Source organism: Poromitra crassiceps (assembly GCF_964638095.1).
Source record: "Poromitra crassiceps genome assembly, chromosome: 6".
Taxonomy (NCBI): Eukaryota; Metazoa; Chordata; class Actinopteri; order Beryciformes; family Melamphaidae; genus Poromitra; species Poromitra crassiceps.
In genome coordinates this window covers 7,008,436-7,025,140 of record NC_139627.1, presented here as the reverse complement: position 1 = coordinate 7,025,140, position 16,705 = coordinate 7,008,436, and the positions used below count along the sequence as shown (strand labels likewise).

The 16,705-nt window shown below is 44.3% G+C and overlaps 1 protein-coding gene across 3 annotated transcripts; it reads left to right on the top strand.

The window, feature by feature from the left end:
* Nucleotides 1-1,405: 1,405 nt before the first annotated feature.
* On the top strand, nt 1,406-12,360 carry LOC310778111 (glutamine synthetase-like). Of its 3 annotated transcripts, XM_083638446.1 has the most exons (8): nt 1,406-1,453; nt 1,579-1,620; nt 2,586-2,760; nt 5,123-5,284; nt 5,407-5,553; nt 8,714-8,841; nt 9,011-9,210; nt 10,210-12,360. In XM_083638446.1, the coding sequence occupies exons 3-8, from the start codon at nt 2,592-2,594 to the stop codon at nt 10,514-10,516; spliced, it is 1,113 nt and encodes a 370-aa protein (XP_083494572.1). In that variant the 5' UTR covers nt 1,406-1,453; nt 1,579-1,620; nt 2,586-2,591; the 3' UTR covers nt 10,517-12,360. The 3 variants fall into 3 exon arrangements, with proteins under 3 accessions (XP_083494572.1, XP_083494573.1, XP_083494574.1); XM_083638447.1 differs by lacking the exon at nt 1,579-1,620 and having other exon boundaries at nt 1,431-1,453; XM_083638448.1 differs by lacking the exons at nt 1,406-1,453; nt 1,579-1,620 and adding an exon at nt 1,622-1,664.
* The last annotated feature ends 4,345 nt before the right edge of the window (nt 12,361-16,705 follow it).

Genomic DNA, 16,705 nt, shown 5'->3' with positions numbered 1-16,705 from the left:
TGTGTGTGTGTGTGTGTGTGTGTGTGTGTGTGTGTCTCTCTCTCTCTCTCCTAGTGTCTTCATCGTCAATAGAAAGTTACACAGCCATGTGTGATGTACTAAACAATCCAGTTTGACAAAGAAGAATGTCACATATCAAGTTTATAGTGTGTCTGACTGTTGCTCTGAGTCAACAAAACAACATTATGTCATTAATTCATTTTTAATACAAGGGTGGGAATGTCCTGCCGCCATGATTGTACTACAGTTCTGTCCTCCTCCCCAGGCTCAGGACAGCTAGTTGAATGGAAAGTGAGTGTGTAAGGAGCTTCTAGTCTTTAATTGTGTGCACTGAGCTGCGAGGACTTGGCTCAGCAAACAGCATCGTTCACTATCAGCAGATGGCTCAGGTGGTTGTTCATCCTTATATCTCCTGGGAAGACGGCTTCTGGCTGACTCAGTTGTACAGGTCTAAATGTCACTGTTTGGAAAATCAGTGCCGTGTCCACTGTGGTTTGGAGGTTATTTATTGATGAGGAGATGGATTGAGTGGGTTTTTCTCTCTTGTTCCCTTTTTTTTTAAACCTTTATTTATACAGGGGGAGTCTCACTGAGAGCAATGCTCTCTTTTTCAGGAGTGCCCTGTTCACATTCACACACACATTCATACCTGGAAGCTGACCAGTACAACCACAGTCTGATCTGCTGGCCACTGATCAGCTCCACTGGAGCGGTTGGGGTTAAGGGCCTTGCTCAAGGGCACCTCAGTGGTGGTAATGAGGGAGGGGCAGGCACTGCCTTTTCACTTTCCCCACCCAGATTTATCCTGCCGGTCCCGGGGATTGAACCGACGACCTTCCGGTCACAAGCTCGCTTCTCTAAACATTGGGCCACCACTGCTTTTATTCTTGATTGATCTTAACTGTCTACCTGATGTTTTGATGTAATTGTATGTCATGTTTTTATAAGACCAGGGGCCATGATGGAAACAAGTGTTAACACTTTTCATGTCATCCCTTGGATGTTTGTCATGCATTATCCAAAATAAAGTCATTCATTCATTCATTCATTCATTTGAGGAAGGAGATTTATGTCAAGGTTTTCAATGTGCTGACTGTACATGTTCTGTGTTCAGTTCACTGTTTGATATGCTTTCGGTCCATAGAATAGAAGTAGTGGATGATGCTTTGAACATGAACAAGCGCTCTAAACTAGTTTTCATTGACTTTGAAGTCTGAGACATGGCAGATGTCTTTTTGATCCACTGATCATCAGAGTGTATGTCATGAAAACACATCACACACATCATCACACTCACGCAGTCGTGTGTGACAGACAGTCACGTGGGCGGAGCCTGTGACATCAGCTTGGTCATTTGCATGCCATTGAAATACCACAAACAAGTTTTGTCAGGGCTCACAGTACATGCATGTCCTGGAGAAACACAACTTCCTCTACCTTCACCTGGATCACAGTAAGTGGAGACATGTAGCAATTCATTTGAAAAACACTTTGTCATCTGATTTTGTTGATCTCTTAAATACAGTGTTCCATATTTCAGTTAAATTCCCATTGTTGTTTTGTTCATTTTTAAAATAGGTGAGCAAGCTCTAGGTGCCTGAACTGACTGGTGTGACAGCTGTACGTACAATACAAAAGAACGGTTGAAAGATTTGTTTAAGATTGTAGGTTTATTGTTTGTAAATTCTAACAAAATATAAGTTATTGTGTATAAGAAAACCTGTAAAAATCGTATTTTTCCATTAGTGAGTTAAGTAAGTTATTTATGTGTTTTGGCTTTACAACATGGAGCTCAAGCTAGAATGTTTATTGAGTGAAAAAGTTGTTTTTATTGTGGAATGTACACAAATCTTAATTATACACCGCATAGATGTGGATCCTTATAATTCACAATAAATAAATAATCTTGGCATGACAAAAACAACAATTTATAAATAACAGTGAAATTTGATGACCACAGCTGTGTTTTATCCAAATATCATTGTGTTACTGTATAATTCTGTGAAATATACTTTTGTTAGTTAAGTAGGTGAATATGTTTTTCCCTCCAATCACTTATACTTTAATTTTTACATTTGAAGTTTCAGATAGGCATAATAAAGCAAAAGTTTCCTAGGTGCTTTGTTTAGTTCATGTTCCCAATAATATTTAAAACAAATCTCCCTAATATTATTCTGAATAGGGAGCATAAACTAGTGCCCTTTTTCTTAACTTTTTACATTTGAGGCATTTTTATTCAGACCAACTTGGAATGAATACAGCACGAGAAGAGGATTCAATTCCTGCATAACCACTTAAAAGTATAGTAACTTACTATACCTTACTATTAGTAAGGACTTCCAGGATCAGAGCCTAGTAAGGACTTCCAGGATCAGAGCCTAGTAGGACTTCCAGGATCAGAGCCTAGTAGGACTTCCAGGATCAGAGCCTAGTAGCCAGTGAGCTTCTTTGTAAAGAAATAATTCAGTGTACTTTATTTGCTGTTTTTGTATTTGTGAGTGGGTCTGTGAAATGCACACATATTAAACATCCCAGATATGGCAATAAAAACAGCATTATTTGCATTGTAAATAACCTCTCTTAAGGTGAGCATGTCCTCAGTGTCCGTCAGCTCGCGCCTGAACAAGGCTTTACGGCAGCACTACCTGAGCCTCCCGCAGGGCGACCAGTGTCAGGTCACCTACATCTGGCTGGACGGCAGCGGGGAAGGACTTCGCAACAAGACACGGACTCTGGACAGAGAGCCACAAACAATAGATGGTGAGTGTAATATATATATATATATATATATATATATATATATATATATATATATATATATATATATATATATATCCTCTTTTTCTGCTTTACTAAGATTAATCTTTATTTATTCAGGGGAGTCTCACTGAGAGCAATACTCTCTTTTTCCAGATTGCCCTGTTTACATTCACAGTTCACACACCACACACCACACACACACACAACACACACGCACGCACGCACGCACACACACACACACACACACACACACACACACACACACACACACACACACACACACACACACACACACACACACACACACACACACACACACACACACTCACTCACTCACTCAGTAAAATCACAGTCTGATCTGCTGGCCATTGAGCAGCTCCACTGCAGCTGTTGGGGTTAAGGATCTTGCTCCAGGGGACCTCAGTGGTGCTGGTGAAGGAGGGGCAAACCTATGAACAACATATGAACAAGACAAACAGGCTCAGGCACAGGAAACAAAAGAAAAAAAACATACAAGAGAAAAAAGCAAACATATTATTGACATTCAGTATTACGTCGTGCTACCAGTCACGTAAGATGCTTATGCTTGTAAGAGGTATTATGCCCGGGATCTCACACAGGGGGTCCATGAGAAACCATCCCGGCGAATCACCCATCACCTCCGGGGCCCCAACCTCAACGAGTTAGGCTAGAAATAGGTCCCAAATAGCAGAGAATTTCTTATGTGAGTCGGTCCTCAGGAACCTAAGAGGGTGAGGAGGGGGACTTCCATTCCTTCAGGATGAGTTTCTTGGCAACATTTGTCCCCTGTATCGGAGACTGCTGCACAGCTGCAGGCAAGTAAGTAAGTTAACTAAGTACATTTTATTTATATAGCACTTATCACAGAGAAGACTCACAAAGTGCTTCACAGGTTAAGAAACACAAAATAAACACAAAAATAGGACAATACATACAAAGTAAAACAGTGAGATGGAGAAATAGCATACAGGATAGCAGGGTTACAGAGAAACGAACATCAGGTGAGTCTAGGCAACAAATGCCTGTCTAAACAGAAATGTTTACAATTGCTCAATTGAGGCCGCGGCCCTCAAGACCGGTGGAAGAGCATTCCACAACCTAGGAGCTACAGACTCAAAGGGAAGTTCAGAGAGGACTCCAAGCAGCCGAAGATGGCGAGTTCTGCCTCCGGCTGAAGGGCTAATCCATAGGCCTTAGAGTACCAGTCAAATATTTTGGCCCAGAATCCTGTCAGTGAAGGGCAGAACCAAAAGGCATGAGATAGTGTGCCCTACGACACTTGACTCCTCTCACACAGTGACAAGATAGTAGGGAAGATCTTGAGTAATTTCTGCTTGGAGTAGTGGAGACGGTGAGCGACTTTAAATTGGATCAAGCGCTGCCTTTTCAATTTCCCCACCCAGATTGATCCTGCTGGTCCCGGGGATTGAACCGACAACCTTCTGGTCACAGGCTCGCTTCTCTAACCATTGGGTCACCACTGCCTCAACCTGCATACAGTACCTGTATAGCACTGTTGGCTTTTTGGAATGCTTTCAATCATTACAGCTGTGGCCTCAGGGCTGCATCTGGAGGGAATAGAGAGCCGCAGGAACGAGTCCGGAAATCATCGATGCTAACACTCCTGGTTCTTCACTGTTTTCGCCTATGGGAGTTTTGAATGGGTTTTTGACGCGATGCTTCTAATAATCTCTCTGGGCATCGCTGGCTTAATCAAACGCCAACCAGTGTTTAGTAATATCATCTTCACACACAAGGACCACTTTTATGAGTTTTGAAGCTTTTACGTGCCGTTAAAAGGGCAGCTAGCTAGCAAACGGCTAAATGAGACTACACTGTTGAGTCGATGGGGATATATACGTCAATAACGTCACCACTTCAAAGGACGAACACAGAAATTCTCTTTCCCTCACCTGGTTCAGCCCGTTCAGCCCGGGGGTAATCAGTGCACACATCAACAACAGTCCAGGTTGAGTGGTGACGTGACGGGGAAGCCTATGCGACAGTGTGTAGTTCTGGATTAGCTTAGCTCGAGCTTTGTACTTCTAGGGCTCGCATTTACGCTACAAAACTCATGAAAGTGGTCCTCATGTGTGAAGATTATCCAACTGAACTCTGGTTCACGTTTGATTAAGCTTGCCTTGCCCAGAGACCTTATTTGAAGCATCGCGGCAAAAACCCATTCAAAAATCCCATAGGCAGAAACAGTGAAGAACCAGGAAGACCGGGACTTCCGCGTTCTGACTACAAAAATACGTCATCCCTGCGGCTCTCTATGCTCTCTCTCTCTCACACACACACACACTCACTCACTCACTCACCCACTCACCTATCTTGTCAGATATTCCTGAGTGGAACTTCGATGGCTCCAGTACTGACCAGGCTGAGGGCTCCAACAGTGACATGTACCTCATCCCAGTCTGCATGTTCAGGGATCCCTTTACCTTAGACCCCAACAAGCTGGTCCTCTGTGAGGTCCTCAAGTACAACCGCCTACCTGCAGGTACCTGCACATTTCTCATGAGATGATTAGTCTCTGTTATTTCTGGCCATTCTTTGTCGTAATGATCCTGTTTTTAACCTGTCACATAAAGTCAAACAAACAAGCTCTTCTTCTCTGTCCAGAAACGAACCTTCGTTCCGGCTGCAACAAAGTGATGGAACAGGTGAAGGAGCATGGTGTGTGGTTTGGCATGGAGCAGGAATACACTCTGCTGGGAGTAGACGGACGTCCCTTTGGCTGGCCAACAAACGGATTCCCAGGACCCCAAGGTGATGGACCCATTCAACCAGCTATGTCTCTTTCCCGTCTGCCCTCTAGTGGGACTAGATTATACTACATTACTACATTATAAACAAAATATCATAGGAATATCGTAGACGTTTTCTGGAGGATTGCAGGAAGCTGAGTTTAGCGGTGAGGGGTCGAATGTAGAGCAAAAGTCAACTTTAGGGACATTTCGGGACATGTCTCGAACAGTTTTCTACTTGAAGGGCCGTACTACTGTGTGGTGGGGGGATTCCCTCTGTTGTGCTCGTTATTTGGATTAAATTTGGTTGGGTAAAATAAAATGTTAATAATCCGAAAATTATTATTTCATAAAATTATTAAAATATCAAATATGTAATCCTTGATAAGGATTAACCTAGGGGCACCACCTGCTTGATCGCAGGACCCAACCTCAATCACAGTTAGTCTCTCTGAAGTGTGAAGTCCTAAATCCTTAAACAGAGGTTCACCACAATACCACAAAATCACTCTGAAACAGTTGGATTCAATTAAAGTTGACACTATTTATTCTATGTAAAATAAAAGAGGAATGTTGGCATTACAATCAATGAATTTCTTCTAGTATTAATTAAATACTAGATTAATAACTAAGTTACATTCCAAATCATTGACCTGTAGGTAATGGTATGGAAGTGCGTGTGTGTGTGTGTGTGTGTGTGGGTACTCAGGTCAGGTCTTAGAGGGGGCAGACTGGTTGCATCACAACATGGCTGCCTACACAAGACCCTGTGAGTGTGTGTGTGTGTGTGTGAGCACATGCATGTGAGCGTGCACGTGGATGAGAAAGTAGTGCAGGGGAAACAGACGCGACACAATTCACCACTACAGCTGTGCGCTGGCGTTTAACTAGTGACAAATTGTGCCGTTAGTCTTAATGCCTAGATCTGCTCATGCAGGATCGGAGGTGGTCTTAACTAGCATTCAGAGATTCACAGTTTCATGCACATTTATACAGTCACAAATAGCTCCAAGTCATACCATTCCGTTCACAGTATTAAATCAATTCACAATATTAAATCAATATTAACAACAGTTCTTCTTATGCAAATCAATCCTAACTTCTGCCCGAACTAATAAAGGGAAAAATTAGAGCCAGTCCCTTACTCTGTGCACAAGTTTGAGTTCGGTTTGCAGGGGTCTCTTTCCAAGCGGTAGGAGACCCTGGTCTGGATGCGCGTCCGCTGTCCAGACGAAGAGGAGAGGTGAGGGAGGAACAGGCGGTCGGTCTCGGCGGGCCAAGCTGAGGCGCCTGTGGTCTGCTGGGGGCCGGCGATGCCGGCTTCGGTGAAGGAGAGGATCTCAGAGCTAGCTTAGCTCTGGGCAGATAGCCTTAGCCTGAGGTGGCTATGCTATTCTTGGGTCCAGAGGAGTGGGGCCTTGTCCCTCTCTCCCTGTGGTACAGATGATCCTGTTGCAGCGTGGAGCTACTTAGAACTGAAGATTTTGGGGCTCCAACCCTACATACAGTGGGGTGCAGGGCGTGTCTTTGTTGTACATCAGCCACTCCGATTGGCTCATCTTATCTCACTTACAGACAGGAGAGTTGGCTGTCCTTTTGTCAATCTTCAATAACAAAGGAATGGCTCGCTTCCCTGCTGTTTTATCATAGGTGTGTGAACTCAAATGGCCGGGTCCTTGGAATGTGGGGGTTTGTGTCTCTCACTGTGCCTCCACACAGACAGCTAGTTTTCACTCAAATGTCTGCTTTCAAACATACATGTCCCACTCCAAATGTCTATGTTTACTCAAAATGTCTGGCCCAACACCTCTAAACATGTCTCTTGTGTTTTCCACTTGAAGGGCCGTACTACTGTGGTGTGGGGGGATTCCCTCTAAACATGTCTCTTGTGTTTTCCACTTGAGGGGCCGTACTACTGTGGCGTGGGGGGGATTCCCTTTAAACATGTCTCTTGTGTTTTCCACTTGAAGGGCCGTACTACTGTGTGGTGGGGGGATTCCCTCTAAACATGTCTCTTGTGTTTTCCACTTGAAGGGCCGTACTACTGTGGCATGGGGGGATTCCCTTTAAACATGTCTCTTGTGTTTTCCACTTGAAGGGCCGTACTACTGTGGGGTGGGGGGATTCCCTCTAAACATGTCTCTTGTGTTTTCCACTTGAGGGGGCGTACTACTGTGGGGTGGGGGGATTCCCTCTAAACATGTCTCTTGTGTTTTCCACTTGAGGGGGCGTACTACTGTGGCATGGGGGGATTCCCTCTAAACATGTCTCTTGTGTTTTCCACTTGAGGGGCCGTACTACTGTGGCGTGGGGGGGATTCCCTTTAAACATGTCTCTTGTGTTTTCCACTTGAAGGGCCGTACTACTGTGGCATGGGGGGATTCCCTTTAAACATGTCTCTTGTGTTTTCCACTTGAAGGGCCGTACTACTGTGGGGTGGGGGGATTCCCTCTAAACATGTCTCTTGTGTTTTCCACTTGAAGGGCCATACTACTGTGGCATGGGGGGATTCCCTTTAAACGTGTCTCTTGTGTTTTCCACTTGAAGGGCCGTACTACTGTGGGGTGGGGGGATTCCCTCTAAACATGTCTCTTGTGTTTTCCACTTGAAGGGCCGTACTACTGTGGCGTGGGGGATTCCCTCTAAACATGTCTCTTGTGTTTTCCACTTGAAGGGCCGTACTACTGTGGCATGGGGGGATTCCCTCTAAACATGTCTCTTGTGTTTTCCACTTGAAGGGCCGTACTACTGTGGCGTGGGGGATTCCCTCTAAACATGTCTCTTGTGTTTTCCACTTGAAGGGCCGTACTACTGTGGCATGGGGGGATTCCCTCTAAACATGTCTCTTGTGTTTTCCACTTGAAGGGCCGTACTACTGTGGCATGGGGGGATTCCCTCTAAACATGTCTCTTGTGTTTTCCACTTGAAGGGCCGTACTACTGTGGCGTGGGGGATTCCCTCTAAACATGTCTCTTGTGTTTTCCACTTGAAGGGCCGTACTACTGTGGCATGGGGGGATTCCCTCTAAACATGTCTCTTGTGTTTTCCACTTGAAGGGCCGTACTACTGTGGCGTGGGGGATTCCCTCTAAACATGTCTCTTGTGTTTTCCACTTGAAGGGCCGTACTACTGTGGCGTGGGGGATTCCCTCTAAACATGTCTCTTGTGTTTTCCACTTGAAGGGCCGTACTACTGTGGCGTGGGGGCCGACAGTGCTTATGGACGGGACATTGTGGAGTGCCACTACAAGGCGTGCCTCTATTCGGGGGTCAAAATCTGTGGCACAAATGCGGAGGTTATGCCATCTCAGGCAAGTCTTATTGACGATCATGCGCAGTAAAGAAAACAAACTCAGGGTGGCACAATTCTGCGCTTTGACAAAGTTCATCTACCCGACTTCTCGTATGATGTCCATTTTGTTTTACTCTTCTACCTCCTCATTTCAGTCTTTTCTCTGCCTCTACTTCTTCTCATTTCAGTGGGAGTTCCAGGTGGGAACATGTGAGGGGATTGAGATGGGCGACCATCTGTGGGTGGCACGTTTCATATTGCACCGCGTGTGTGAAGATTTTGGGGTCGTCGCCACCCTGGACCCCAAACCAATGAAGGGCAACTGGAACGGTGCCGGCTGCCATACGAACGTCAGTACCAAGGAGATGAGGGACGCAGGAGGACTGCAGTGAGTACTCGCTCTCTCTCACACACACACACACACACACACACACACACACACGCACGCACACACACACACACACACACACGCACACACGCACACACAGACGCACACACACACACACACACACGCAAGCACACACACACACACACACACACACACACACACAGACAGACAAGCACACGCACACACACACACACAGATGCACACGCAAGCGCAAGCACAAGCACACACAGACACACACACACGATACCAACCTCCTGGTCTTGTCTATATTTTCATGAGAGCTAATAGTTGCACCCCCCTCGTGGTAAGTTTCAAAGAGACCATATTCATACTATCGTGACAGATACTAAACCCTGTGTACCTAACCCTAACCCCTGTGGGCACCCTAACCTAACCCTAACCCTAAACCCTGTGTACCTAACCCTAACCCCTGTGGGCACCCTAACCTAACCCTAAACCCTGTGTAACCCTAACCCTAAACCCTGTGGGGTTAACCCTAACCCTAAACCCTGTGTAACCCTAACCCTAAACCCTGTGGGGTTAACCCTAACCCTAAACCCTGGGCACAATCACTGTATCCAAACATGATCTTGTTGTCTAAGGGTCTTCCAGTGGCCTTATCCACCATTCAGAAAAGCAAGGGATTAGCCAGACTGAGCAAGGTTAATGTGGAGCCTACCTGGTAGTTGGCCACGTTAGCCTCTGGCACTGGTCCATCCACTTATAGCACGCAGACAAAACATGAAACAACTTCCTTATGAACAGTTCACTATCCATATCACAAGGCTACAAAGTACAAACGCCATCTTGCCGAGGGAGTGCTTGACTTTCGCACCAGCATGGCATCAGCACAACAAAGTAAGTCCCGCCCCCACTCAGCCTGGCAACTCATCAGAAAGTCAATAGGAAGTATGTTGCCGTGACAATACACATAAACAAAGACTTCCTTCTGCAACGACTCTCCATAACTCAAGCGTCTTCCTCTGTTTTGAATGACAGATACATCGAGCAGGCCATCGAGAAGCTGAGCAAGAGACATGGCGAGCACATCAGAGTGTATGACCCGCGCGGAGGCCAGGACAACCAGAGGCGTCTCACAGGCTTCCACGAGACCTCCAGCATCAACGACTTTTCAGCCGGAGTGGCCAACCGGGGGGCGAGCATCCGCATCCCGCGGCAGGTCGGCCAGGAGCAGCGGGGCTACTTTGAGGACCGCCGCCCCTCGGCCAACTGCGACCCGTACGCTGTGACGGGCGCCATTGCACGCACCTGCTTGCTGGGGGAAGGGGAAGAGGAGGAAGAGTAGAGCAAATAAGATCCAAATGTGTCGTTCAACTGCACCTTATAGCAATGTTTACAAGTGCTCACTTGTCCATGAGTATAGTCGAGCTCAACAGTTACGTGACACCTTGGTTCCGGAAGACCCGTTCATATTCTGCAGTGAGATTTGGATTAGCCATAATGTCATAACCAACAAGGTAGACTTACCAGAGGTGAGCTACAGTTTTAAAATGATGGGATATGTTCCTGTAGAAGCCACAAATCTCTATGATATCATCCTTGTTTTTTTTTTTTTCGATGTCATGTCTACACTACCCACAATTCTAAAGTGTAATATCGACATCTTTGATTGGTGGAGGTCGCTGTATGGTCATCTGTGATTGGTGGAGCACGGTGGGCCACATGCACTGCACTAGTGAAATATCCCTGGCTAGACTACTACGAACGTAGGCTACAGCTTGCTGAGCAAAGGGCTCAAACCGCCACTGAGTGACTGAAAGTAGGATATGTTACGTTAACCATTACGAGTCACACTGCCTTTTTAAATGCGTTGCCTGGTTTGTTCACATTAAAGCATGGGAATGCGTCTATATACGATAACGTTATAGCCATTGAGCTAATAGTCTAATGGCGGCCGTTAAAGACCGCTGGTGCCACCTACTGCTGCTCAGAGTGCTCTCCCATCGGCTGAAACACTCTGGTGCTCAATCATCCGTTAATCCAATTGGCCAGAAATGCTGGAATGGATTATGGAATGAGTAGTTCCTTCACTCTTAAAATATAATGTGCACACACAGTAGCTTTGCCTTTTTTGTCTTTTTCATTTATTTATTTTGGCTCTGAATCAAATGGCATGATTCTCTAGCTGGCTAGTTGGCTTGGTTCCAGGCTTCAAACTCTTTTTATAAGGATTTTTCTAAATGTGATGGAGAAAAGGGACAATCACTCTTCCGGAACCAAAGGTGATGTCTCGATGTGAGGTGACTGTTGAGCTCTCTATAGGCCTATATGTCTGAAGTTAGACACTGCGGACTTAATGTTGCTTCAGCTACATATTATATGTTATATTGTATTTAATCATTGTGTGAGTGTTCTGCCTTGCATATTTAGAGGCATCATGTATGTTATCTTATGAAAGTCCCCTGTACTAGATTTACAGATATACAAATATAGGTCAGGATATTTTGTGAATCTGGATTGTCGATAATAATAATAAGAAATAATCAGAATGTCGTGTAAATCAGGAATGTGTTAAAACATCACTATCTTATGGGTTTTTTTCTGAGCACACATTATGAGCTAGTTCATCATTAATTATTGTTTGTTCAACTGTAATTTATTCGTTTTGGTGAAGTGATGGGAACTCATACAAAATGCTATCATGTGTTCTATCACAATAGAGTGCGTGGCTACCGTCTACATAGAAACTTCACTAGAATGTTAGAGACGTGGGGTCGCCTCCACCCCTGGACAGGCCCTTAACATGGACAGGCCCTTAACATGGGTTTCTGCCAGTGCACTCAACACAACGCAGGCTACATAAGCACCTGTCACATTTACAGCCAGTTTCACTCATCTGGAAGTGCATACACTTCAGTCCCATGAGCATCTATAGAATGATAACTCTATAACATAAACGATACAATTTAGCTTACAAATAAACACCACCATATTGTTTTATTTTGGCATGTGAGTTTTCAGACCAAAATGGTGGATGATTCTCTGCTTTCACTTTGACTCGCTCACTGACTGAACAACAGTGGTGGGATTTGGGCTGTGGAGGAGAGATGAGCTGCTCTTTTACAGGAGCTCTCTTGGTATGTATGTAAGTATGAAGTATGAAGCATCACTGCAGTGCGCTGCCAAAGTCTCCATGTCCAAAAAGATGGTTATTGTTTTGGCTGTTTTTATAGTTGACGTGATAATAATAATAATACAGACATTCTATTTACTTTCAATCATTTTAGTTATACATATTTCTTATATAGTTATAGATGTGAATGGGCCTTTGGGGTTCCTATAACATCTTAAACATCAACCTCAACATTGGGTGCATGGCATGACTGACACTTCAGGCTTGAAACGGCCCTCCAGCAGTTTAGACCTATGCATCTTGATTTCTTTCTGAAAGAAAATCCTTGCTTAATTAACCCATCATGAGGGTTAAAGCAGTAAACCATCAAGCAGTAGTTCTCAAAGTGGGTCCAAAGGGTAATAATTTATTTTCACTAGAATTCCATTTATAAGTAACACAATGACATAATGTACTGTGTAGCCTATGACTATTTTGGTCATGGGTTTCATACACTTTATGTAGTAAAACATCTAAAAGTGTGACAACCCTCCCACTCTCCTGGCCTTGTCTCACAGCAGGAGCCTGGTGTTGGGGTCGTTAGGCTGATTGGCTGATTGGTGCCACTCTCTCTTTCACTCTGGTCTGAAGGACTTTTTGAGTGCACTGGGCCCAGGTGCACCCAATCAGCCTAATGACCCAACACCAGGGCCCAGTTGTTCAAAAGGTTGAATCCGGATAAAACTGATCCGGATTTGGAAATCCTATTTTTTGCTATCCGGAGTGAACTCCTTTCTCTTTACCTGAACCTCCCCATGCCCAGCCTGGAAGGAGACAGAGAAGCTCGGCTGGACACAGTATCTTCCTCCAAACCAGGGGCGGTTCTAGGCCGTTTTTGGGTGGGCTTTAGCCCACCCAAAAATAGTCTCAGCCCACCCCAAAAAATAGAGGCAAATTTTTTTGTTTGTTTTTAATCACTCTCCAAATCCATGGTGGTCATTAGTAGCAGTTTCTGACTACACTCAATGCGCTGTGTGCATGTTTCCCCCCCCCCCCCTCTATGTTCTTAGGGTGGGCTGAGACAAATTTAGGGGGGTTCAGCCCACCCGAAAAGTTTCTAGAACCGCGGCTGCGCAGGCGCTCCCTCCTCCATCTATCTGCCTAATCCCACATCACTTCACACAGGTCACACACACAGTACAGCAGCGAAGTGGTCCTCCACAGTCCACACAATCGTTCTCCCCACTCATGATCAATGAAACTGAGGTGAGCATTGAGCAGTCAGAGTCGTTAGTAGTTACTTAATTAGCGCATATTGATATGCAAATTAGCACGTAACGTTGTCGTAGGCTAAACAAAAGAACTTGTCGCTGTGCCTGCCAGACAAACAGGTGGACTGGAGGAAGGTAGGTAGGCTACCATGGCACCAGCCAGCCATGTCATGCTAGCTCGCAGTAAGCGGGTGTAAATGGATGTGATGTTTTTTGAGAAACATATGGGCATAAGTGACAAACATTTTCAAACTGGTCCCTTGTTATCTGAATGAAATTAAGCCCTTCAGAATCGCAAGTGGCTGCTTTACACAGCCTGTCTGATGTGATGATGACGATAGCTTAACATGCGTGCATGGCATCACTTATGTCTTGCTGTGATGTTAGTTCAGTATCTCAATAAAAGTTCTTACAGGCTTGTTATTTCCCTCTAAGGCAGGGATGTCAGAGATACGGCCCGCGGGCCGGATCCGGCCCGCGGGCAGGTTTCATCCGGCCCGCGAGATGTTTTGGAATATTAAAATATATATATATATATATTATTATTATTATTAAATTCGCACCCCATTATCATGAACTACGTGTGGCTAATAAGCAAGCTAAGAGTTCATTCATAAGTTAATTAACCTGCACTACAAGGAAGTATGTCAGTAGGTCATCAGGTGTAAACAAAGCCGCCATGATGCCACGCTGGAATTGAATCGCGCATTCAGCTACCTACCAAAAAACAAAAGAATCAACAAGATCAGGCGCGGACTGCATAATCGGGCACGTCGGGCAAATGCCCGGTGGCCTGGCCTGGCCTGGCCTGCAAAAAAAAAAAAAAAAAAAAAAATGTGCCCGCAGTCAGGCCACTCACTGAACAGCAGGCCAGGCGCCGCCTACTGGTTTACTAGTGGTTTTATTACTTTATTCAGGAATAAAGTGGGTGCATCTCATTGTAAAATTGGACTTGGCCCAAATTGGGCTTCAAACGGCCCAAATTGGGCTTCAAACGGCCCAAATCTGGCTTTAAACGACCCAAATTGGGCTTCAAACGGCCCACATCTGGCTTCAAACGGCCCAAATTGAGCTTTAAACGGCCCAAATTTTTCTGACGCCGGCACGCGCGTCGGCCCATATCGGCCTGGCCTGCTTGGTATCTAATGCCCGGCCTGAATTATGATCCCAGTCCGCCCCTGAACAAGATGCTGTCGAAAAAGAGAAAGGTTGACACGGAATGCAGGCAGTTTCAAGAGAAATGGAAAGAGCAGTATTTCTTTTGTTAAGTAAATGGGTAAATGAGTCTAATTGATTTTAGTAAAAAAAAAATCCGGCCCCCATGAGGTCTCAGTTGAACAAATCCGGCCCTCTACCTAATATGAGTCTGACACCCCTGCTCTAAGGGAGTGCAAGGCAGATATTTAAACAGCCTTGTTTGTGTACAGTACCAGTGGCATGGGAGTAATAAAAAGGGATTAAGGACCAGGACCCCTGGTGGTCAGTAAGATGGGCTGGTTGAGCCAATGTTAAAATGATCTTTATTTATTATTTATTTTTGCTTTAAAACTATTTTTTAATTTTCTGCTTAAAGTTCATAAAAAAAGTGGCATTCTTGTTTTTTCACACAATAATTTCATAATACCATTTGTAATGCCACCGTTGTAGTGCTGTTGTTCAAAATTAAAGTACATTTTCTCAGATTTATTGGTGTCTTTCTAGTCACACAATTTAATAGTCAGTGTTTCCCATACACTGATCTATTTGTGGTGGTACACCCTACATAGATTTTGACCCCCACAAATACTGCCACATATTAATTTCAACTAGTTGACTGCAAACTCCTGCTTTAGTGCTTACAGTATATTATTATCTTGTCGGAATATTATTCCAGCCAATAAGTTAGGAAGTTCCCTTTTGATTTAATTTTACTTTTGTTTTGCCTACAAAGCAAAATGTTACTTTACTTGAAACTCCCCTGAAGTGATTTTGGTATTATTTATGCAAGCATAATTCTACCATATAGTAACCTGTATGCAGAATATATATAGTATATATAGGGAAACAATTATTTTTTCATTGCTGTAAAACCACAGAATGGTAAAGAAGATATTGATGTGTGTAGTTCTTCATAGATCTAGTCTCTTCATTTTGATCTCAAAGTGTGCCAGTTTGATCCATTTTTACTTGAAACTGTACAAAATTTTCTTCCGGGGGGGCATGCCCCCGGACCCCCCTAGGGGTTCAGTGGTCCATGACCTTTGGGTGGGCTGAGCCCACCCAAAGCTCTGATGCTAAAACCGCCCCTGCTCCAAACCCTCGTTGTCTTCTTCCTCGCCGTCCTCCACATCCCTCTGAGTCAGGGTTCACGTTCAGGGGCTCCAGGCTGATTCAGCAGGTAGTCAACACCAAGCAGCTCTCCTATGAAAAAGGAACACAGACAGACAGTAGGGGTGGGTTAAAAAAACCGATATATCGATATTGAATCGATATTCATGTGAAGGAACAAGTATCGATACATAAATCCCAGTATTGATCTTTTAAAATGCATTTTACAATTCTTTTTTTTTCTATAAACATAGGCTATAATATTATAGGCTGTGTGTGGTAGTTAATGTAAATATTAATATGTTTTAATTATGCACCAGGTTAGAGGGTTCCTTGTACAATTTACAGCATTAGTTCTTTGAGAATCTCTTCCATTATCAAAGCAAAACTGGTATTGTAACTAAAATATCGATATCGAATCGTATCGTATCGGAAATCGTATCGACTTGGGAACTTGTGTATCGGAATCATATCGTATCGGGAAGTCAGTGGCGATAGCCAGCCCTAACAGACAGAGGTGTTATTAGTTCTATTTAAAGCATTCTAGATCATGGCTGACCAATTTGGGGCCGGGGGGCCAAACTTGGACCACGCTCAGTTTGTTTTGGCCCTCCATGGTTTTGAAAGGGGGAAAAAACATGGCCAATATTATGTCTTGCAGAGAGTGTGGTGGGCTCATTTTTAAAGCTAGCTTGATGATACTTTCACCATAAACTAGAAGACCTATTTTAGATTTAGAATGTAGATTTTTATTTTATTTTATTAATTCATGCTCACTGGCCCACTGAAAAACTGCAGAATTTTACAGTCATGTAAAACAATTGCAAACAAGACAATTACAGAA